This window comes from Mustela nivalis (genome assembly GCF_964662115.1).
Source record: "Mustela nivalis genome assembly, chromosome: 18".
In the NCBI taxonomy this organism is placed as follows: Eukaryota; Metazoa; Chordata; class Mammalia; order Carnivora; family Mustelidae; genus Mustela; species Mustela nivalis.
Genome location: NC_139037.1, coordinates 17672780 through 17694915, shown reverse-complemented (window position 1 = coordinate 17694915; position 22136 = coordinate 17672780). Strand labels below are relative to the sequence as shown.

The 22136-nt window shown below is 45.6% G+C and overlaps 2 protein-coding genes and 1 long non-coding RNA gene across 11 annotated transcripts in view; 1 reads left to right on the top strand and 2 right to left on the bottom strand.

Annotated features, from left to right (window-relative positions):
* GFOD2 (Gfo/Idh/MocA-like oxidoreductase domain containing 2) overlaps positions 1 to 15015 on the bottom strand; it is a 34749-nt gene extending 19734 nt beyond the window's left edge. For 2 of the 6 annotated variants that reach the window (XM_082711805.1, XM_082711806.1), the window contains exon 1: positions 14793 to 15015. In XM_082711805.1, the coding sequence (XP_082567931.1) occupies positions 14793 to 15000 (208 nt within the window). In that variant the 5' untranslated portion in view covers positions 15001 to 15015. Of the gene's footprint in view, positions 1 to 9450; positions 9614 to 14792 lie in introns of all 6 variants that reach the window. The other 4 variants (XM_082711809.1, XM_082711807.1, XM_082711810.1 and 1 more) reach the window with 4 other exon arrangements.
* LOC309853599 lies at positions 14841 to 17503 on the top strand. Its single transcript, XR_014305824.1, has 2 exons — positions 14841 to 14926; positions 17246 to 17503. It is a non-coding gene; the product is annotated as an uncharacterized lncRNA (long non-coding RNA).
* RANBP10 (RAN binding protein 10) overlaps positions 17460 to 22136 on the bottom strand; it is a 70120-nt gene continuing 65443 nt past the window's right edge. For all 4 annotated transcript variants that reach the window (XM_082711794.1, XM_082711791.1, XM_082711792.1 and 1 more), the window contains 3 exons: positions 21927 to 22072; positions 21498 to 21609; positions 17460 to 21054 (listed from right to left, as the gene is read on the bottom strand). In XM_082711794.1, coding sequence (XP_082567920.1) covers positions 20924 to 21054; positions 21498 to 21609; positions 21927 to 22072 — 389 coding nt within the window. In that variant the 3' untranslated portion in view covers positions 17460 to 20923. The remainder of the gene's footprint in view (positions 21055 to 21497; positions 21610 to 21926; positions 22073 to 22136) is intronic.

Below are 22136 nucleotides of genomic sequence, written 5' to 3'. Positions count from 1 at the left end.
GGCACCCAGCACAATTAGTCATCAATAAATTTTTAGATAATGTCCTTTATAAACCCATATACCTTTCAGTGTTCACCAGTTGTCTTTCCCTGTGTCCAGAGGCCATTTGTTTAATAAAATGTTCTAGTCTTCACTATCAGGCTTACCTTTGACAGTTGGGACAACTGTTGCATGTCGCCCATCTTGGGGCATCTCCCTTTGCTTCATAATGCCTCAAGATTTTACTGAGAGTAAATGGGGATATAGCATGGTCACCTGCTAGTTTTCTCAGACCACAGCGATATAATTCAGATGGATCAGGAGAACAAAGCTGTTCTGAGAAGTGAGTATTCTACCTTCCCTGACCCTGCTTTTTCCAAATAGGTTCCTCTCCCAACCCCACAGCTAGGTCTTTGATAAAAGGAGGAATATAACAGAGGTATTGAGTAGTTCATGTTTTCACTATCAGATTATTCTCTATTTACCCTAAGTACCTCTTGATATATTTTTAAGAATTCTTTTGGGGGTGTCTGGGTGGCTCAGTCATTGAGCGTCTCCCTTTGGCTTGGGTCAAAATCTCTGGGTCCTGGGATCAAGCCCCAAATTGGGCTCCCTCCTCAGCAGGAGCCTGCTTCTCCCCTCTCCCACTCCCCCTGCTTGTGTTCCCTCTCTCGCTGTGTCTCTGTCAAGTGAATAAATTAACATCTTAAAAAAAATTTTTTTTTAATTAACTGCATGTTTTTTAAGTGTCATTACTTGTTCTGAGATTGTGTCTCCCTGATCCTATTAGAAGCATCCAGCTCTTCAGAAGCTTGCAGATGGATAGAGTGTGGGTGGTTCCAGCCAAGCTATTTAAAAATGTATCTATAATAGTTTGCCCTGTAACTATTCTTTTTTAAATTACAAATTATGCTTTCTATTTTTCAGTGTCAGGTTTTAAAAAGAGCCATTAGGGATTTCTATAGACAAAGTTACTGCCTTGTAATACTATCTCTACCCTGCAAGTCACACAAATGCAGTCCAATGATTTTCAGCTGAAGTGTTTTTTTTTTTTTTTTTTTGGTTTGTTTGTTTTTAAAGATTTTATTTATTTGACAGAAAGAGAAAGAGAGCACATAAGCAGGGGGAAGGGCAGATGGGGAGAGAGAAGCAGAGGGAGCAGAAAGCCTGATGTGGGGCTCCATCCCAGGACTCTGGGATCATGACCTGAGCTGAAGGCAGACACTTAGCCAACTAAGCCATTCAAGCACCCCTCAGCTAAAGTATTAAATCATTAGTTCAATGGGGGAAAGGAAACTCCTAAAGAAATGGGTGTTTACAAAGTTTCTAGAAAAACATATCAGAACATTTTTTTAAATTTTTAAAAAAAAAAATTTTATTTGACAGGGATCACAAGTAGGCAGAGAGAGAAGAGGAAGCAGGCTCCCTGCTAAGCAGAGAACCCGATGTGGGGCTCGATCCCAACTTTGGGATCATGACCTGAGCTGAAGGCAGAGGCTTTAACCCACTGAGCCACCCAGGTGCCCCAATAAATAAAAAATCTTAAAAAAAAAAAATAAACTGTATACAAAAAGGTAAAAAATAAAATTAAACAGGTCCAAAGGAAGTAGAAGTGTAAAACATTCAAAACCTCAAACTGCAATTGTGCAACTATCTTATGCTATATATTCAAGGCATCATGGCCAACAACCCAACAGTACGGGTCATAAATACTTTAGCTACCTGGTATTTGTCAAATACTATTAAAACGTTGCAACATCCAAGGGCCAATTTTCATTCTCATCCCACTTTGATGCTGACAGCAGCAGCATCTGATACAGCATGTTTGAGTCTCTTTGAAACACTCTTTAACTTCCAGAACACAAATTTCGCCTGTTATTGTCTCTGGCTACTTCTCAGTCCACTCTGCTAGCTTCTCCTGATAATGACTGTGGTAACCATGATGATCCTAGTTAGTCTTATGGCTTAAATATATATACTGTCTATTTTCTGAGGGCTCCCAAAGGTTTTAGCAAGTCCTCATTTTTTTTTTTTTTAAGATTTTGTTTGTTTATTTGACAGAGAGAGATCACAAGTAGGCAGAGAGAGAAAGAAGGGTAAGCAGGCTCCCCACTGAGCAGAGAGCCCGATGTGGGGCTTGATCCCAGAACCCTGAGATCATGACCTGAGCCGAAGGCAGAGGTTTAACCCACTGAGCCACCCAAGTCCTCTTTCTTAAGCTTCAGACTTGTTTAAGCAACTGCCTATCAGATACTTCTACTTGGGACTTTTTTTTTTTTAAGTAGGCTCCAAACCCCATGTGGAGCCCAATGCAGGGCTTGAATTCATTACCTTGAGATCAAGACCTGAGCTGACATCAAGAGTCAGATCCTCAACCAACTGAGCCCCCCAGGTGCCCCAGATGTTTATATTAACAGGCATCCCAAACTTAAAATGTCCAGAATTAAGCTTCTGGAATCCCCCATCCCCCACAATGGCTTCAACTCAGAAACTGGTAACACAAAATTTCCAACAGTGCAACTTAAAATCTTGGAGTAATCCTTGATTCTTATTTTTCCTCTCCCACTTCACTTTTGATCCATTAACAAATCTTGCTGGCTCTCTACCTTTAAAATATATCCTGAATCCAAGCACTTCCCACCACTCGTGGTTGCTATCACCTCAGTTTAAGTCACAACCACCTCTCTTGCCTACACTATTGCAAAAGCTTAACTGACCTCTCAGATTCTACCCTGTCCCTCTACCCCATACTATAACCCAATCTATTCTCAACATAGCATGGAGAGTGACTCAATTAAAATGTAAGTCAGGGGCACCTGGGTGGCTCAGTAGGTTAAGGTCATGATCTCAGGGTCCTGGGGTCGAGTCCCGCATCGGGCTCTCTGCTCAGCAGGGAGCCTGCTTCCCTCTCTCTCTCTCTCTGCCTGCCTCTCTGTCTACTGTGATCTCTCTCTCTGTCAAATAAATAAATAAATAAAATCTTTAAAAATAAAATAAAATAAAATGTAAGTCAGAGCAAGTCACTCCTCTGCCCAAGCTCTCCACAGGCTTCCCATCTCTCTTGGAATAAGTGCCAAAGTCCTTCCACTGACCTACAAGTCCCAGACAATCTGTCCTCATCCCCTTCTTCTTCTTTTTCTTTCTTTCTTTCTTTTTTTTTTTTTTTTTTAAGATTTTATTTATTTGAGAGAGAGAGAGAGCATGAGAGGGGAGAAGGTCAGAGGAAGAAACAGACTCCCCAAGGAGCTGGGAGCCCGATGTGGGATTCCAGGATCATGACCTGAGCTGAAGGCAGCCGCTTAACCAACTGAGACACCCAGGTGCCCCCCTTCTTCTTTTATCTTTCTTACCCTACATTCTATTTTTCTTCCCCTCGCTCACTCTGCTCCAGCTACATGGTTCAGTACTGAATGCATCTCAGACATGCCAGGTATTCTCCAACCAGGGCCTTTGTATTTGCAGTTCCCTTTTCTGTACAGATACCAATTGGCTTACTCTATCTCTCACTTTCTTCAGGCCTGTACTTAATGTTACTGTATGAGAAACAAGTTATTTCCTATTTTATTCATTGTTGTATCCCCAGTGCCTAGAACAAGGCCTGATATATAGTGGCTGCTCAATAAATATTGCTAAAAATTTTCAGATCTTGTTCCTGCATGGTTAGTTAATAAACCAAGATATATATACTGAACTCATCAAAACTGTATACAATTCAGTGGTGTCTTGTGATTATGTTCACCAATATAATACAGATTACTTATGTCACTAATCTAAGTAGTTTGGAGTAAAATATGATTAAACAGTTCAGGAAAGAAAACACGCATATGATAACAGAATAGCTTTGCCTGTCACTTGGGATTAGGAAAATGAGAAGCTACTCAGTCTTCAACTACAACTTGACCTGCTAAGAGGGTGCACCCACCTGAACTGTCCCTCCAACTAACATCCCTCCTCCACATAACATGACTCATGCTTTCTAGTCAGCTCCATCCCCCTGCAGTCAAGTTTCCTCCAACAGAGACGCGTACTGTATGGAAAGGGCCTTGTGACCTCAATGACCCAGCACTAAGAGATTATGCTCAAATACCAGCAGACAACTGTGAAGGGAAGGCAAGTGAGAGGAGACTCAAACAGGTGACAGTTCCTAAGGACCCACTCTGCCTGCAGTGAAGCCTGCCCACCCCCACAGCCAGTCCATCACTACACTTCACCAACTGGACTCAATGTCCCTGAAATTCACCCACTGCTCTGGTTCCTGAACACAAACCTAATGTTTCTCCTGGTCCTGACCATTTCCTTCCCTAGACTTTAAGTGCCCCTAGGATAAAGCCCAAATTCTTTGATGAGGTTCAGAAAGCATCTCCCAGTATGAGTGGGCCCCTTCTTCAACTCTCTACCTGATCACTTTCCCCTTACACTGGATTTAACATGCTAGCAGCTACCATATCTAACTCCTTTAGTCTTGGTCTGAGATTTTGGTCCAAGCTGTCTGCTGTGCTTGAAACAATCTTTCTTGATTTACTCAGGCTAACTCTTTAAGGTCTCCCCTCAAACACCAGTTCTTTAGAAGCCCATGCCTAGGCGGGTTAAGCGATTCAGCTCACAATTCACACAGCAGCCTGGGCTTTGGTTTTCAAAGTGCCCATCACACTTCACTGGGATCACCTACGTAGTGTTTGTCATGATAGCAGGATCTTGCCTATCTCTTATACAATGCTGTCACTAGCACAAAACACAGTGGTTGACACGAAGTAGGTGCTCAGTAATGACTGAAGAATGAACCTAGGAATGAGTAAGTTCGAGAATGAATGAATCAGGAAGTTAGGTTAAAGCCTATCTAGGTGGTGCACTGACAAGAAGGCAACAACTTTTCCTGCCTAATTCCTTATTGGTGTTTCTAATTTTAAATAAATATATTTTTTAAAGATTTTATTTATTTATTTGAGAGAGAGACAGTGAGAGAGAGCATGAACGGGGAGAAGGTCAGAAGGAGAAGCAAAGTCCCTGTGGAGGTGGGAGCCCAATACGGGACTTGACCCCGGGACTCCGAAATCAGGACCTGAGCCAAAGGCAGTCGCCCAAACAACCAAACCACCCAGGTGCCCTAAAATAAATATTTCAAAAATTACTTAAAATATTTAAAAATCTTATGAGTATAAGCTACTTTGCTCTTTTTTTTCCCCTTTCTTTGAAGTAACCTCTATGGCCAACATGGGGCTTGAACTCACGACCCCCAGATCAATAGTCACACACTCTACAATGCAGGTCCAGGCACTCCAATTACAAGCTACTTTGAAAGATGCCCCAAAACTGATACTGTGGAGAAGTATCAGTGCCTAGGAGAAGGGCACTTGTGACTGAAAACCCAGGGGCAAAAGGATCTATATAACATGAGACCATAATTCTTGGGCATGATAAAAGAGATAAAACTGTGAAAGCCAATTTTAATTGTTGTTTCGCAAAACTCAGGGCCTGTTGCGGAAATAAGCAGGAATGCCTTCTATGTGGCCTTCAACATCAGTCAGGTATCAAGAATTAATTAGGATGATGCATCTAATTGTCCCCCAGCCTGCCTTTTGGCACCCCGACATCTGGAATTGAACCAGTGTGGCAGACAGGCTGTCAATGTCAGAAGAGAAGAGTCAGACCCAAAGAGTAAAGACAACCACACCCCCCATCATCATAGCCTGGGCTGGAGAGGAAAGGGGACAGCGGGGGTGGGGTGAGGTATTGGCCTGCAGCCTGAGTTTGAAACTGCATGTCCATAGCCAAAGGAATGAATACCTACAGCAACAGCATGAATGCTTTCAGCAGCACTGCTTTCAGACAGATTGAAAGTGTATCTTTAACTGCATTTATGTTACCACTGAAAAAGCCAAACTAAAGAAGCAGGTGTTGAGTTTTACAAATTAGTTATGATAAATGTTTTGGTCCCTGGGTTTCAAAGATGCAGAGGCTCTCTGGAGAAGGTTTCCTCATTTTCCTAGGATTTGTTTATTTTAACAGTGCCTCCACTGAACCAGCGACATGGTCACAGATCCCTGCCCTCTCATTGAGAGCAAAACCACCAATAGGACAAAGGAAAGAAATGCTATTCCCTCAGCTCTACAAGCTGACATGGTGGTAAATTGTTAGGCAGCTACCACAGGATGAGAGCATACCCAGCGCTGACCAAAGATGCCAGTTCCCTGTCCCCCTGCCCAGTCCGCACTGTCCGCCCTGGAAGGCACTAATGAAAGACCTAACGACCTGTCCAATGAGGCAAAAGTACCCAAAGTACAAAAGGGTTGTACTAAATTGGGTCATAAAGAAAAAATTTAACACCCACAGAAGTATCTAGATTGCCTTTAGGTCTAAAAGTTAGCTTCAGCTGATGATTACAGTAGGACAAAGTACTTACTTACCCACTATATTAATTTTTCATTGCTTTTGAAAATCCGGCAATAACAATTTTTTCCCCCCTAAGACTGCTTTAACAATGAGTTCCACATTGACATCCCTCTGAAAATTCCATCCTCAGCTGTACTCTCTACCGGAGCAATGTTAAATAATCCTTCAATTTCACTATAACCTTCATGCAAACATTCCTAACTTCCAATTTCCAGCCTCAACAACTTGTTCCACCTATAGCTCTACTAAATGTATCTGTATCTACCAGAAATCCTCACTGAGTGACCTACCAGCTGCTCCCATCCTGAACTGTCTTTCCTCTCAAACACGAACCTCATTCTATCACTCCCACCCCTTTTAATGGCACACTATTCAGTAACCAGAGTTCTCTTCTCATTTGCTCCCCAATATTTAGAAGTGCCACAATGAGTCAGGCATTGTGCCAGGAGGTGGGCACAGAGCAGTGATCCAGACAGGCGAGGTCCCTGGAGTTTAGTTTCCATTTCCTCCTACACCCACAGCTGAATACCAGGACTGATTCGACACAGGAACACAATGAGTGGTCAGAGATCTTTCACTGTGGCAGGCACGTGAACAAAGACTCTGCCTTTACTTTTAAACCACTGAGGTAAAGCACATTTGGCCATGATGCATGTGAAACAGTCAACCCTAGAGGGAAGAGTATTACATACTTTCGTTTTGATCTAGGGCCCAAGAAAGAAGAGGGCGAGTTTTTAATGATGATAAATGTTTTTCAATGTGCACACCTAATTTACCTAGTTTTCCAAGTGCTTTCAATCTTCTACTTGGATAAAAATACTCCTCTTCTGAGAAAACTGGTATTTCTGTGGCAGAAAGAGACAGTCTAGAGGGTCACCCATCTGCTTTCCTTCTGGATTTCAGGTATAGGACACCCCCCACCTTTTAAAAGATTTTACTTTTGAGTAATCTCCATACCCAACATGGGGCTCGAACTCACTGAGATCAAGAATCATATGCTCGGGACGCCTGGGTGGCTCAGTGGGTTAAGCCGCTGCCTTCGGCTCAGGTCATGATCTCAGGGTCCTGGGATCGAGTCCCGTATCGGGCTCTCTGCTCAGCAGGGAGCCTGCTTCCCTCTCTCTCTCTTCTGCTTCCCTCTCTCTCTCTCTCCTGCCTCTCCATCTACTTGTGATTTCTCTCTGTCAAATAAATAAATAAAATCTTAAAAAAAAAAAAAAAAAAAAAAAGAATCATATGCTCTACCAACTGAGCCAGCCAGGCACCCCTTGGACATAGGACATTCATAGGGCACTCTGGAGCACAACAACACAACAGCTCTGACTGGCATTCTCTACTCTGTGTTCCATGGCCTCTGGTCACCAAAAAGATTAAGTATTAAGTAGTTACTGGTGACTGGAAACGCCCAATGCCCTTCACAAGCATCTCCTTCGCATATGCAGCAAACTGCTTACTAGCTAGGCCATGACCACATTCAGCTGTGATTTCATTTAACAATCTTCCTGCTGCTCAATGTATATCTAAAATAATCTCATCTCAGGTCTTTGCCACACTATCCTCTTTCTTCTTTTATTTTTTATAATTTATAATTTTATACATGAATGTATAATGAAGGAGGCTGGTTATAAAATAAAATGAATATGAGACATGCATTCCTGAAACAGCCATTCGTTTTATGTTTTAGGATTTTCTGATTATTGTTTAAATAAATACAATGTCTTGTCCGCCACTGAGACTCTAAGCTCTTCTGGGACCAGGACTGGGTTTTATACAGTATTAAGGAGATAATAAGTCTCAAAAATTTCACACTTCAAGGTATTTTGGTAACATATTCAGAAGACTTTGGAAATTACTTAGACATTTAAATGTTTTTTGATTAACAATCTTAGTATATCAGGGCTATAAAAGAAAGAGAAACAAAGGAAAAGAGAAACAAAGAACATTTTTAAAAACCACCAAGACCAGAAGCAAGTCCCTGCCTGGAGGAATAAAACAGCCATTTAAACACAATGATTTAATTTTGAAAATAACATCAGATAAGGAATTCTATGTTCATTTTCTCCACTGCTCCAAAATAGAAGCCATTGGCACAGGAATGTCAATGCAAAAGCCTGCAAAGTAACAGGAAATATGACTGATGTCTCTACCACTCCCCTTCTCCCTGACAATCAGAGGATGCCTGACAAGACAAATATTCTATCTCACATGCTCCCAGAGCCACTCCCAGAGAGGCCCCCCAGAGATAACCATTTCCTAGCAGTAACCACCATAAGGCTGCAGAAAACATTAACCGCATGGAGCATTCTCTAATATGCTTTAGAACACCGTGCTACAAAAACATCCATCAAAACACACCAAAGATACGCTAAGGGTCGTCAAGATTATCTGTCAACAAGCACCAAACAAACAAACAAAAACCCAAAACAAAACCCCCCTAAAAACAAACAAACAAACAAACAAACAAACCAAGTCTTAGAGGTACTTAGCTGGCTCAGATGGAAGAATATGCAACTTAACCTCAGGGTTTTAAGTTTGAGCCCCATGTTGGGTGTAGAGATTACTTAAAAATAAAAAATCCTAATAAAAAAAAATAAGTCTTCAAAAGCCACATATGCTGTGTACAGTGTACCCTTCGATTACACACGTGTAAATTCATTCTCTAGGTAACCACATTACTGACTGGTTCGGACACCTGGGATAGGAAACAGCAGTGTGGTCTTCTGCCAGCCCTCTCCCTCAGCACTTTAATAGAGTCACAGCGTGAGAACGGGTGAGGGCCTGCGAAGAGAAGTGGTCCTGAATCATCTTTTACACCAGCAAAAAACTCTTAGGAAGGTTTTTTTTGTTTTTTTTTTTAAAGATTTTATTTTTTTTATTTGTCAGAGAGAGAGACAGAGAGCGAGCATAGGCAGACAGAGTGGTAGGCAGAGACAGAGGGAGAAGCAGGCTCCCTGACGAGCAAGGAGCCCGATGTGGGACTCGATCCCAGGACGCTGGGATCATGACCTGAGCCGAAGGCAGCTGCTTAACCAACTGAGCCACCCAGGTGCCCCAGGAAGGTTTGTTTTTTAAAATACATACTCATTGGGGCGCCTGGGTGGCTCAGTTGTTAAGCGGCTGCCTTTGGCTCAGGTCATGATTCCGGAGTCCTGGGATCGAGCCCGCCTTGGGCTCCCTGCTCAGTGGGAAGCCTGGTTCTCCCTCTCCCTTTTCCCCTGCTTGTATTCCCCCTCTTGCTGTGTCTCTGTCAACTAAATACATAAAATCTTAAAAAAAATTATATATAAATGTATGCATATATATATAAAATGAGTGTGTATATATATACACTCATTATAGGGGCCCTGGGTGGCTCAGTTTAGTGTCCTACTCTTCTTTTTGGCTCAGGGTCCTGAGATCAAGCCCTGTGTAGGGCTCCACGCTCGATGGGGAGTCTGCTTGAGATTCTCTTCTTCTCCCTCTGCCCCCTCTTCCCCTGGTCCCTCTCTCCCCATCTCAAATAAATCATAAACACACACACACACACACACACTCATTACAGAAAATTACTGTTTTTCTCATTTTTCAAAAGATTTATTTATTTATTTGACCGAGACTGTGAGAGAGGGAACACAAACAGGGGGAGTGGAAGAGGGAGAAGCAGGTCTCCTGCTGAGTAGGGAGCCCAATGCGGGGCTCGATCCAGGACCCCAGGACCACGACCCAAGCCAAAGGCAGATGCCCAACGACTGAGCCACCCAGGCACCCTCTCATGTTCTTTTTAAAAGTTTTTATACTTAGTATACTTGTGATCAAACTGTATTCATAACTTTGTAGCCTGATTTTTTTCACGTACCTATTTTGACATAAGCATTTTTTATGTTAACCACAGTTTTTAAGGGTTATGTATTTCATGACTACATGAACCAGCTTTTCATTTCTCTAGTGTTAGACAACTATATTATATTCAATTTATTTTGTTATAAATTACACATTTAGATATTATAGTACCGAAGTTATAGGATTTGCTTAACAGTACCATTCAGTTTCCCTTTTAAGATATTTATTTTTAAGTAATCTCTATACCCAATGTGGGGGTCAAACTCACAACCCTGAGATCTAGAGTCACATGCTCTACCAAATGAGCCATCCAGGCTCACCAGCATTCTAAGTAAAATATAATTGTGAAAGTAAATAATAAAAGATTTTGAGGTTGTCAAGTGATATGGTAAATCTCAAAGCCAAGTAGAAGTGTTTCCGGTTCTATTTTGGGGTTATCTGCTCTCATGAGAAACTAAGAGTTGACAGTTTGAGAGCAGCACTGTTACCCTCTGCCAGAAAGGAGGACGGCATTTTAGATACTCAGTTCCATTCGTGGCAGGTTTCATTCCTGATACTTCCGGGTACACAGTGGATAGGATAGAAACCCTTATTAAATAAGAGTGAGGTGGCAGGAGTGGGAGGGGAGAGGGGGGATGAGCAATTTCTGTCTATGCTGGGTCCCAAAAAGTGTGGCCTTGTGTCACTGGCTACTCTGAGAAATGCCAGTATCTAGGACAAAGGTAACTCTCCTACTTGCAACTCTTTCCTTCTAAGAGAAGGACCTAAAGAACAGAGTTTGCGTGTATTCAAGTAATGCAGGAATATTCACCTTTTCCTTCGTAATGGTTAATCTCTATTGTCTGGGTGTTTATTCCCATCACTGTGAGACAGAAATATTTACTTCATTTCTCATTTCTTTTCTCTCAGTTTAAAGAGATAATACTTCAGTGAGCTCATTCCTGACCTAATGGCTAATTCACAGTAAGTGTTAGTGGAGGAAGTCTTACTGCTTTCATTTTTTTCTCAGTATCTCTTCCCATTCTGACTTTCAGGAGCCCAAGTCTATTTCAAGTATCTTTCAATCCCCACTTTTTAAAACACCTGGCATTTAAATTTTTCAAGTAATTTGGATATTTGGACTCTCTTGGAATATAAAGCTGCTACCTTTTAAGAAAAATAATGTCCCCTTACAATACTGTATATGAATTCTCAAAACTAAAACTAACAAAATCTGAATTTTTTTCCTAGATGCTGTCCAGTTCCAACAATGAATTTATCCTGGAATTGGACCTCCTAAAATAAATATGTGTGAGTGACTTGTCCGACATCAGAAAGGCTCCTCTCCTACTTCTCAGTGGGCTCTGATTGATTCTTAAGTTTTCTGAACACCAACATTTGTGTTACAACTTATGTCAGCTGGCACTGCATCTCCAGCTCATTCTCCTCTTACCATGTAACTAGAAAATCAGTTCAGTGAAAGTAGATCCTGTTAGCATTACTGGTTTATCTGGTATGTTGGCCTGTTAAATACTGTTGATTACTTTATTACAGGTCAGATTTGATAACTGCCTTCAGCTGCCCTAGAAAACGGAGTGGATATTAAGTAATTATTGGTGAAAAGTTTCTTTTTTTTTTTTTCTTTTTTTTTAAAGATTTTATTTATTTATTTGACAGAGAGAGATCCCAGGAGACAGAGAGGCAGGCAGAGAGAGAGAGAGGGAAGCAGGCTCCCTACTGAGCAGAGAGCCCGATGCGGGACTCGATCCCAGGACCCTGAGATCATGACCTGAGCCGAAGGCAGCGGCTTAACCCACTGAGCCACCCAGGTGCCCGAAAAGTTTCATTGCTATAGCGACAAAGAAACACTTCTAGAGTCGGTGAGTCCATCTTTCTCTTTTGAAAGCAAGTGACTTTCTGATTATAGGAGCTCAAAAATTGCACACCCATCAATGGAGCACACTCTTCACCTTCATACAGTATCTCCTTCAACAAGAAAGTATTTTCACTTACATTCAAAGCAGCCTCCCAGGTCCAAAGACAGTAATTGTTCCCTTCCATCTTACCTTGATTTTGGCCTACTAGTCTGTCTTCTATCTGGGCCAGCACTAAGGTAACGAGGGTTTCTATAAAGAATTCAGTGATCTTCATAAAGCTTTCTGACAGGATTTGATTAACAGTGCCAATTTCCCCCACAGATTACAAACACTTTTGATAATACTGCATTATATCTCTTAAGGCATTTGTACAAAATATTTCCACAGATTAAAGAAAAACCAATAAAATGTATAGCCACATTAAAGATATGGTATGGCATTAATTTATAAACCTCAGACAAAATTCTGTTACTTAAATTAATCTGACCTATTATTATCACCATATTTTTTCATTTTTTTTAAAAGATTTTTTTATTTGGGCGCTTGGGTGGCTCAGGTCATGGTCTCAGTCAGGGTCCTTGGATTGAGGCTCTCTGCATCAGGCTCTCTGGTCAGCAGGGAGCCTGCTACCCACCTCCCTACCTGCTTCTCTGCCTACTTGTGATCCCTCGCTCTGTCAAATAAATAAATAAAATCTTTAAAAAAAAATGAAAAAAAGAAAAGAAAGTGAAGAACATCTCTTTAAAAAAAATATATATATATATATAAAGATTTCTTATTTATTTACTTGAGAGAGAGAGAGCTGGAGCAGGATGAGGGTCAAAGAGAGCAGGGACTCTGAATCATGACCTGAGCTGACAGCAGATGCCTAACCAACTGGGCCACCCATGTGCCCCTAACATCACCATTCTTTAAAGGTATCTTATCACTCTGAGGGGGAAAGAAACCTGCTGAAAAATCAAATATACATTGAAAATTAGTTGTTGTTGTTGTTTATTTATTTGTTAGAGAGAGAGAGAGAGAGAGCACAAGCAGGCAGAGGCAGAGGCAGAGGGAGAAGCAGACTCCCTGCTGAGCAAGGGGCGGGGAAATAGGACTCAATCCTTGGGCCCTGGGATCATGACCTGAGCAAAAGGCAGCTGCTTAACCTACTGAGCCATCCAGGCGTCCTTGAAGATTAGTTTTATCAGAAAGAAAGAAAGAGGGAGGGAGGGAGGAGTATTATCAGAAGAAAGAGGAAGGAAGGAAGGAAATTAGTTTTATCAAGCTAGTAAGAAGTTGATTTTATTGATTAGAATCAGGGACCATCTTTTTAAAAATTATACACTTCTTTTTACCATACTACAAATCTTTGTCTTTTTTTTGGCGCGGGAGGTGGGGGGGTGGGGAGAGGCGGGGAGGGCTGTCATTCCTAATCCTGCTACTAGCGGATTCTAGTAAGACTTACAGCAATTTTCCCAGCAAATAAAAATAACTGATCAGACCCAGATCGATCATTCCACAGGAAAAGTAGAACAACCAGGTGGTAAGAGAAAACCTGACAACAGAATTTTTATCCGTAAAATGGGGAGCCCACCAACAGAACTGTCTGCTGAAAATTTTCACCTCTATAGTCCAGCCTTTAAAATTCCTAGTCCAAAACCAGTACTTCTCCACATTTTTCTGTAAAATGGATGGCCTTAATTGAAACTCTTTTGTTCCCTGGGTGTATATAGCTTTTCAGAAGAAGAGGAGTTTCCTTAAGAAGAATCAATCTAGCTTCCCCAACACAACCATCTTCTCCATATCGCAGTAACATGTCTTAAGTGTTCTTTATAATTTAAATAGCTCTTCCCTTCAAGTGAAGGGTCATACACCTTCTGAGACTGTGCCCCAGAGTTTACAAAGAAGACTGGGCCGTGCCCCAACTCGGTTCTGGATACTCAAAAGGACACCCACTTTCTTCTATAAGATGAGATATATCTTTCTTGCTGTCTAGCCAACGCAGCTTTAAACTTTTCCATTCGTCTCCCATTCTTCAGATTCTGCTGCAGTTTGGGAGGTAAACTCCTCACACAACCATTCACAAGTCCTGATCTCCCCGCCCCCATTTCCTTCCTCCCCATTCATGTGATAACGTCTTGATGGGAACACCTTACCTCACCTTTTGTCTCCGCTAGTCCTTCTGCTTCCTTCCTGAGCTTCGAAGCTAGGCCAGGGTCACTAAAGACGTGGCCTGTGGGCATTCGGTGACTGGCAGAGCCACTCGCACTCTCTGGAGTGTCCCTTCTCCTATCTACCACCTGAACCCTCTTTCCTTAAATAAAGATTTACCCTCTAAAAGTCCCATCTCCCTCTGAAAGACGAAGGACCAGCGCCCTTTGTCTGAAGCTTCCACACCTCCTTGTCCTTGTCCGCAAAGCGTCAGTCCACACAGGTAGGGTCTGCTCGGGGCAGGACAGGGGAGCCTAGGTTTCCGCGTCCCGTAAAGGGATGAGTTATGGCCGAGGTCCTTCCAGGAGCTAAAATTCTACAATTACACGACAAATCTATAGATCCTATTTCTGAGGCTGGGAGGACCAACTCCGGGGCGACCCCCCAACTCGACGACCGCGCTGGCAGTTAGAACGGCCCCCTCCAGCCCCGGCTCTGAGCAGCCCCGCCTCCGACCTCGGGCGCCGGGCCGCGGAGGAGGCCCGGTCAACGCCCGCAGGCTGCCGCGCCATGCCCTCCTTCATCCTCACACGCCGCCGCGGGCCCGCCTCTCACCTGGCATGCTGGCATCGCCCGTCCCGCGCTGCACTGGAGACCATGGGTCTAGACCGGTCTCGGCCACCACCCGCCCGCCAAGAGGGAGGCTGGCGGGGACGCGCGGGCCCCGTAGTCCAACGCAGAGGCACCGGGTACGCGCCGCCTGGTTTCTAAGGAACCGGGAGCTCTGGAAAGGGAGGGGCGGGACGGCTGGAGGTCTGCGCATGCTCCCTGTAGGGGGTGGACCTGCGCTGGGAGGGGCCGTGATAGAAGATTGCGCATGCTCGCACATTAGGGGCGGACATTAAGTGGGTTAGCCGAGGGGTTGGTCCTTTATTTCCGGCGGTGGAGGCGGCCGGCCGAATGCTTCTTTTTTTCTTTTCTTTTTTTTTTTTTTTTTAAGATTTTATTTATTTATTTGACAGAGAGAGATCACAAGTAGGCAGAGAGGCAGGCAGAGAGAGGAGGAAGCAGGCTCCCTGCTGAGCAGAGAGCCCGATGCGGGGCTCCATCCCAGGACCCTGAGATCATGACCTGAGTGGAAGGCAGTGGCTTAACCCACTGAGCCACCCAGGCGCCCCAATAGCCTCTACTTCTTTAGGGCCCTTCCATCCCGCATCAGTAATAAGGAGGTTCTGGGAACTGTAGTGGGCCTTGGTCTGGAGCTAAGGAGGGACTGGTGTTGGACCCAACTGTTGTTGTAGAACGGTAGTTCTCTTGAACTCGCCGGACTTCTTGGCCTCCTGATTCCTGCGATAATGACTCTCTTCTGTATTCTGCCCTGTCTGGGCTTTTCTTCTCTGCATGTTCTTTGGTTGTTCCTTAAATTTAGTGCACCTACTGTGACCTCAGTCTCTCAGCTCTCTTTACTGGAATCTGTCTCCCCAAGTAAATACCATTTTGTAACAAGACTGCTCTTTACTTCACCATTACTCTGTCTGCCAGAGTAATGAAACGTGTCACCTATAATCCTTAGCTATGTTAAGTAGGCTATGTTGCAGAGGTAGGATTAGGGGTTATTTGGGCAGGGGGAGCCTCTCCTCTGCTATTGACTCCTGGTGAGAGTCTGGACCCCCCACTCAGCTAGTATTAGAACGGTGTGCCAGCCATCATTCCAGAGCAGCTTGTGATGACAGAACATGTCAGTTGAGCTGAAGCTATTGTTCTTGCTGAGAACTGGTGGCCAGCAATGCTATCCCTGGTTTGGAGGGAGACAGGACTTCCTGCCACTGCTGCCACCTTAGGAGCATGAAGTCTCCAAGAGTGATGGGTAACCTCTAATCTCCCTCTTATGAGGTTTTAATCCCCTTAATCTTTTCCCCCGGATTCTGAACAGCCATACAGACTCAAAATGCTCTTGTGTTTGATGTTTCTTACCATCTCAAGATTCATTCCGGAACAGGGTTTTTCAACAGGGGCACTGTTGACATTCTGAGCCTGATAGGTCTTTGTTGTGGGGTGCTGTCTATGCATTGTAGGATGTTTATAGCATCCCTGGCCTACCAAAAATATCTTGAGTCATTGCCAAATGTTCCGGGGGGGGGGGGTGCCAAAATCACTCCCTGTAGAAACCACTAGTCTAGAGAGAAATTAAAGGTACTCTGGCTTTATGGAACCAGGACTTTTTGCTTAACATTCCATTCCTCCCTCTTCAGTGTTCCCTAAGAGAGTCCTGTCGAGTAATAGTCCTATAAAATAACCAAGTGAAGCACACATGTACTATATATCCCTCTATGTCAAGCCTCCCCTACATGTGCTATAATTCTCTGTCTCCACGGGGTAGAATTAGTCACTTAAAAAAAAATTTTTTTTTTATTAACGTGTATTATTAGCCCCAGGGGTACAGGTCTGTGAATCGCCAGGTTTACACACTTCATAGCACATACCTTCCCCAATGTCTATAACCCCACCACTCTCTCCCCCCACCCCCCCAACCCTGTTTGTTTTGTGAGATTAAGAGATTAAGAGTCTCTTATGGTTTGTGTCTCTCCTGATCCCATCTTGTTTCACTTATTCTTTTCCTACCCAAATCACATTTTAAGGGTGGGGAAACTGGAGCTGAGAAAGGTTAATTTTCCAGTTACCCAGTTAGTAAACAGCAGAACCAGGATTTTGAGCATGAGTACTTTCTCTTCAGAGTGACAAGAAGCTAACTTCAATTAAGCCTCAGAAGCCCTCTGACTGTCCAGTGTTTGGGACGTGTGTGTTTGGACTACATTAAAATCTTATTCTGAGGGGCTCTTGGGTGGCTCAGTTGTTAAGCATCTGCCTTTGGCTCAGGTGAGTGATCCCAGGGTCCTGGGATCGAGCCCCACATTGGACTCTCTTCTTCCTCTCTCATTTCCCCTGCTTGTGTTCCCTCTTTTGCTGTCAAATAAAATCTTAAAAAAAAAAAAAAATCTCATTTGGAGGACAGGAGGACTTGTGACCACCTTTTTGAAAGTGAATTTTCTCCTTTTTCTTTGTCTCAGAAGGAAGCTGTTTGCGGGGAGAGAGCTGAAGCCCAAGCGCCTATCCTCTTTCGGGTCTCACAAACACCTGAAGTCTTGAGGGTCCCTGAGGGGTACCAGGGGCCTGGGAACTTGAGAGGTGGGCTGAGTAAGGGCCAGACCCCCAGGACAGAGCAAGCCACACAAGGGGTGCCAACCCCAGTAACACTCAAAGCAGAGACCAGACACTCATGACTACTCATGGATGTGTATTTTAATAAAAATAATTCTGTCAAAATACAACAGGAGTTTTTTCATCTCTCAAGTACAATTTAATAGGATGTTTTGTGTTAGATTTCTCTCTAAACCCTCCCACACCCACAAGTTTCATGCTAATGCCAAGTAACTTGCAAGGACAAAGGCAGAACCAGTGTGCACAATGTGGAGGACATCTGTTTCAGCTGTAGTTATTAATGGAGGAAAACCCTATGCAAAGAGGCGGCACCTGAGGCATCCAGAGTCCATGAACTGGCCACAGGTCTGGTGCACAGGACCGGTGGTCAAGTAGGGCTCTGCTGCCTGGCTGCCACATGGCATGCATACCTGAGTTGTGTGCAACCAAAGGAACTTTCAGCTCTGACAGTTCTCTGCCTCATCTTCTTTGTGCTTGCTTAAGGGGTAGGAAGGCGCTGGGTGGGCTGGGCAGTCCCCCCTTCACCATCTCTTGGTGTCCCTGTTCTGGCGGCCTACCCCCAGCCACAGATTCATGTGGGTAAGGATCAGAGGTTCTGGCTTTCTTTGCAGGGTCTGCCAGGGTCCACTCTGGAAGGAGTGACCATTTGGTGGCACAAGGGGGAAAGGTAAATAGGGAAGGCTGGTCCCCCAGGGCTGGACAACCCAACAGAGCCAGGTCTTCTTCCTGTCCCCTTAGGTCGGGTCCAGCCCTTCACTGGGGCTCCTCCCAGGTGCCTTCCCCACTGTTGGCTCCCGAAAGCAGGCTGGTAGGACTGGGTGTGCATAAGGGGCTCCTCTGGCTGGCAGGCAGCCCTGAACTATCAGCAAGATAGTGGACTCAAGCAGCTTGGTTTTGGTCCTCTCCACGGCTTGTGGGGCAAAGGCTTATGTCCCAAAGGCAAGCTGTCCAACTGGGACAGAGAGCCCCTCTGGAGAGGAACAGAGTAAACAACTTGGACTCAGCTGAAACAGTGAGATAAGGCACAGAAAATGGGGAGGTGGCCATGGGTACTGAGAGTGAGCCAGGAGGACACCCAACCCCAAGCAGCACACAGCTGTCCCAGACCCTCTTGGGCCCTCTCTCAGACACTCCACAACTCAAGCCCATGCACCCGTCCCCATCCCTGACACACCCCTGAAAGTACCAGCTGCTCAGACACTGCTGGGGGCCTCACCAGCCTAAGCCCTCACCTGCCATTTAGCTTCAGGACTAAACAGTGTTGCACAACCCCCAGGGATGAGTTAGTCCAAGCTCTGCCACTAATTTGCTGTGTGACTTTGGCTAAGTCATTTAATCTTCTGGGCCTGTTTCCATATCTGTAAAGGAGAGGACTGGTGGAGTAGATGTTCTCTGAACCCCACTCCAGCTGCAAAAGCCTCTGGTTTAAATTTCCAATCCTGCTCAGCTCTGGCCATTTTAGGAGCTTGATGTTTCCAACCTCTGGGTTTGGGAGCTAGACATCCTCAGCCTTGCACAGGATGAGTTTCCTTTACAGACATGACAACACCTCCCCAACAGGCCACGGTCTGGGGTGCCAGCTGGAGCCCTGGTAGGGACCAAGAAAAAGCAGCAGCTCGTAGGATCATGTCCCAAGGCAGAACTCTGGGAGAGCACAGGGTGAGGGCTCCAACCCCGTCACCAGCAGTTGGTCCAACTCAATCACTTTTCCTGTCCAGCTGTGAGCCCGTCAGGCAATGAGTATCTCAGGCTGTACCACCATGCCTGTGTCCACTGCCAAAGAGCAAGAGCTTACCCAGCCCCTGCCCAGGCATGAACTAGAAGTTCAATTTCTGGCCTTGCCCCTTTGCAAGGACTGCCTGTGTGCTCCCTCTCACTGAAGCAGGTAGGGAAATCGCGACCCCTCCTGGTGCTCCTCTGGGTAGGCCTCCTCCCTTCTTCCTCCTGGGCAGTCAGTCCTCTCCACGGATGGCCTGTCCAAGTCCTAGCAGTCAACTCAGCCCTTCCTCTCCTGATTCCCTGATGGCAGTACCAGGACTGTTTTTGCCCCACCAGCTGGGAGGATCCATCTGAAACAGTTGGTGGGACACCTGCAGAGCCCATGAGGTCCCTTCCTCTGGCCAGCAAATACTCATAATAGTCTTTTCTAAGAGTGGCCGGGGCCAAGCTGCAGGGAGCTGCGTGGCACAGCTGCAGTGAAGCCTGACCTAGTAGGTCAAGAGTTCCATCCCCTCCAGCAACCGGCAGCCCAAGAATCTGCCTCCACAAAGTCCTAGCTTCTCAAGAGAAAGCACTGATTCCATGAGAGCTGTGCAGAGACGGTGAAGATCCAGGCAGAAAGAAGGCAGCCCCTGTACTCAAGGACTTCTGTCCTGGAATGGACACACAACCTCCCCACAGCCTGACACACAGCAGCTCTTGGGTCAAAGGCAGGTAGTTTCCAGGCAATCAATTTAGAGTAAATGAATTATTTGGCCATCTTAACGACAAGGGAAAATAGGATGTTGAAAGGGAGAGAAAGGAAGGGCAAGGCAGGCAGTGAGAGGCAGGGTAGAATGGTAGATAATGTGCTGGCCAAGGACTCCCTACTCCCTTGCTTTGCTGAATAGCCCGGGGCCAACTCATGCCTTCTCTGAAGCCTCAGCCCTGTAGTTCTCCACTCAGCCCAGCTCTCAGGGGCCCAGGGACCCACACCTCTCAGCTGCTAACCAACTTAGCCTGATCTGCCCACTAACTGGCCCCCAGTGCCTACTGGGCTTCCCTGGGCTGCAGCTGGGCCTGTGGCTCAACAAAGGGGAAGCCTGAAATAAACTTATTACTTGGCTGAGGTGACAGAGATGATTCTTTTTTAATGAGTTGGACTCAAATAAGAACATATGGTGTCTGGACAGCCTCACCCAAGAGGTGCTGGACCACTAACACTACGATAAATACTGTGTCTTTTTTAATATATATATTTATATATATAATCTCATTTTTTTTTTTTACTTATGAAAATAATAAGCTATCACCAATTCGGATAGGCTTCATCACTAAATTAGCAGAAACCAGCTCAGCACAAGCTCTCCAGAGATAAATACTGGTGGCTCAGTCAGGAGGAAAAAAAAAAAAAGATTAAAAAACCCAAACCCTCCTCAAAACAAAACCCCCCTTTCAAAGTAGAAGGCGCTACATGAGAGTAACCAGCCAATACTGTGTCAGAGGCCGCTGCACATGAAAGGGAGAGAGAGACTGAGGGCAAGAGTAGGGGAGGAAGGAAAGGAAAAAGGAAAGAAGGAAGGAAGGAAGAAGGAAGGAAGGCGGAGAGGGAGGGATGGCAAGGAAGGGAAGGAAAAGGAAAGGAAAAGGAAAGGGAGAGGGAAGGAAAAGGAAGACAGGAAAGGGAATGGGGAAGGCCAGGCAGGAGGAATGGACTCTGCCCATGGCTTCTAGGTCCCTCCACCAGATGCCTATGGAGGGCAGGGCTGCTCTAGCTTTGGCTAGAGAGGGGCTGAGAGGGGCCAGGTGGGGCCAGCCAGCGTGGTCAGCTAGTGCAAGTAGTCGTCGACTCTGGCAAAGGAGCAAGATCCCAGGCCCGCTCGGGCCATGAGCCGTAGACATTCAGATGCCTGACCCAGGGCGAGCATCAGAGGGGGCTGCTTTGGCAGGTTCTGAGACTCTGTGGAGGAGAGACAAGGCCTGGTCACTGCTTTGCCCAGGAGTTGGCCTAGATCAAAGTTCCCTTGAGAGCGTAGGGGCAGTGGACAGAATCTCTGGGAACAGTGTTCATGTGTCCCTGTGTCTGTCCCAAGCATCAGTCTATGACCCCGCAGCCATGCCAGGAACCTGAGGACCTTAGTTCTCTTCAGAGCCATGAGCTGGCCAGGCCCACAGTCATCGGCCAGGGTCTGTCATGATCTAGCCAGCCAACTCAGCTGGGCAGAGGGAGGCCAGGATTTAGGTTCAGCCATGGAAGCCCAAGTGCTATGGGCTACCAGAGAATGTCCAGGCAGAGCTCACTACCCTGATTTGGACAAACATCAGCAGCTCCTAGGGAGAGAGGGGAGGTAGGCTAGCTCAGGCACTCACGGATGAGCTTCTGTTTTGGTAATATCTACTTACCTAAAATGGCGCTGTTGAGGGCAGCACACACAGGCTCCCTCTGGATGGGGTCAAGCTGCTGGCCAACTGGGCAGCTCCAGGGGTCTGAGTATGCCAGCAGGCTAAAGGCATCCTAAGGGATAGGGCATTCTTGAGAAGAGTGTGGCACATACCACACACATACATATCTCCATGGCTCCAGGGGGCATACAGGGCCCTGCATGGTGCCCAGTGAGGGCACCACACACCCTGAGCATAGGGTCAGGAAGGACTGTGCCCTCCCCAGAGCCTAGAGAGGGCTGCATATATCCTGGAAGTCCTGTTTCCCATCGTGGACTTGACGAGAGCCCACTCTGTCCTCTTGCTGCTACCCCCAAGGCCCTCCCAGAGTCGACCTGTCCCCACCCCTACGTGGGAAGCCACTCTATGAGCGCCTGGCTTGTTCTATACCTGCAGCATCTCCGTGTGGGCCAAATTCTTGCCGTACTCCCGGCCCAGCTGCTCGCTCAGTGCCTGCAACTCGCGACCAAACAGGATAATCCTTTCTGTGGCAGCCTGGTTGCCCCCACAGAGCTGCCGCCGAGGATGCCCATCATCTGCGCCCAGAGCCCAGCAGAGAACAAATCGTGAGGGGTAAGGAGACAAGGGGAGGACTGGGGC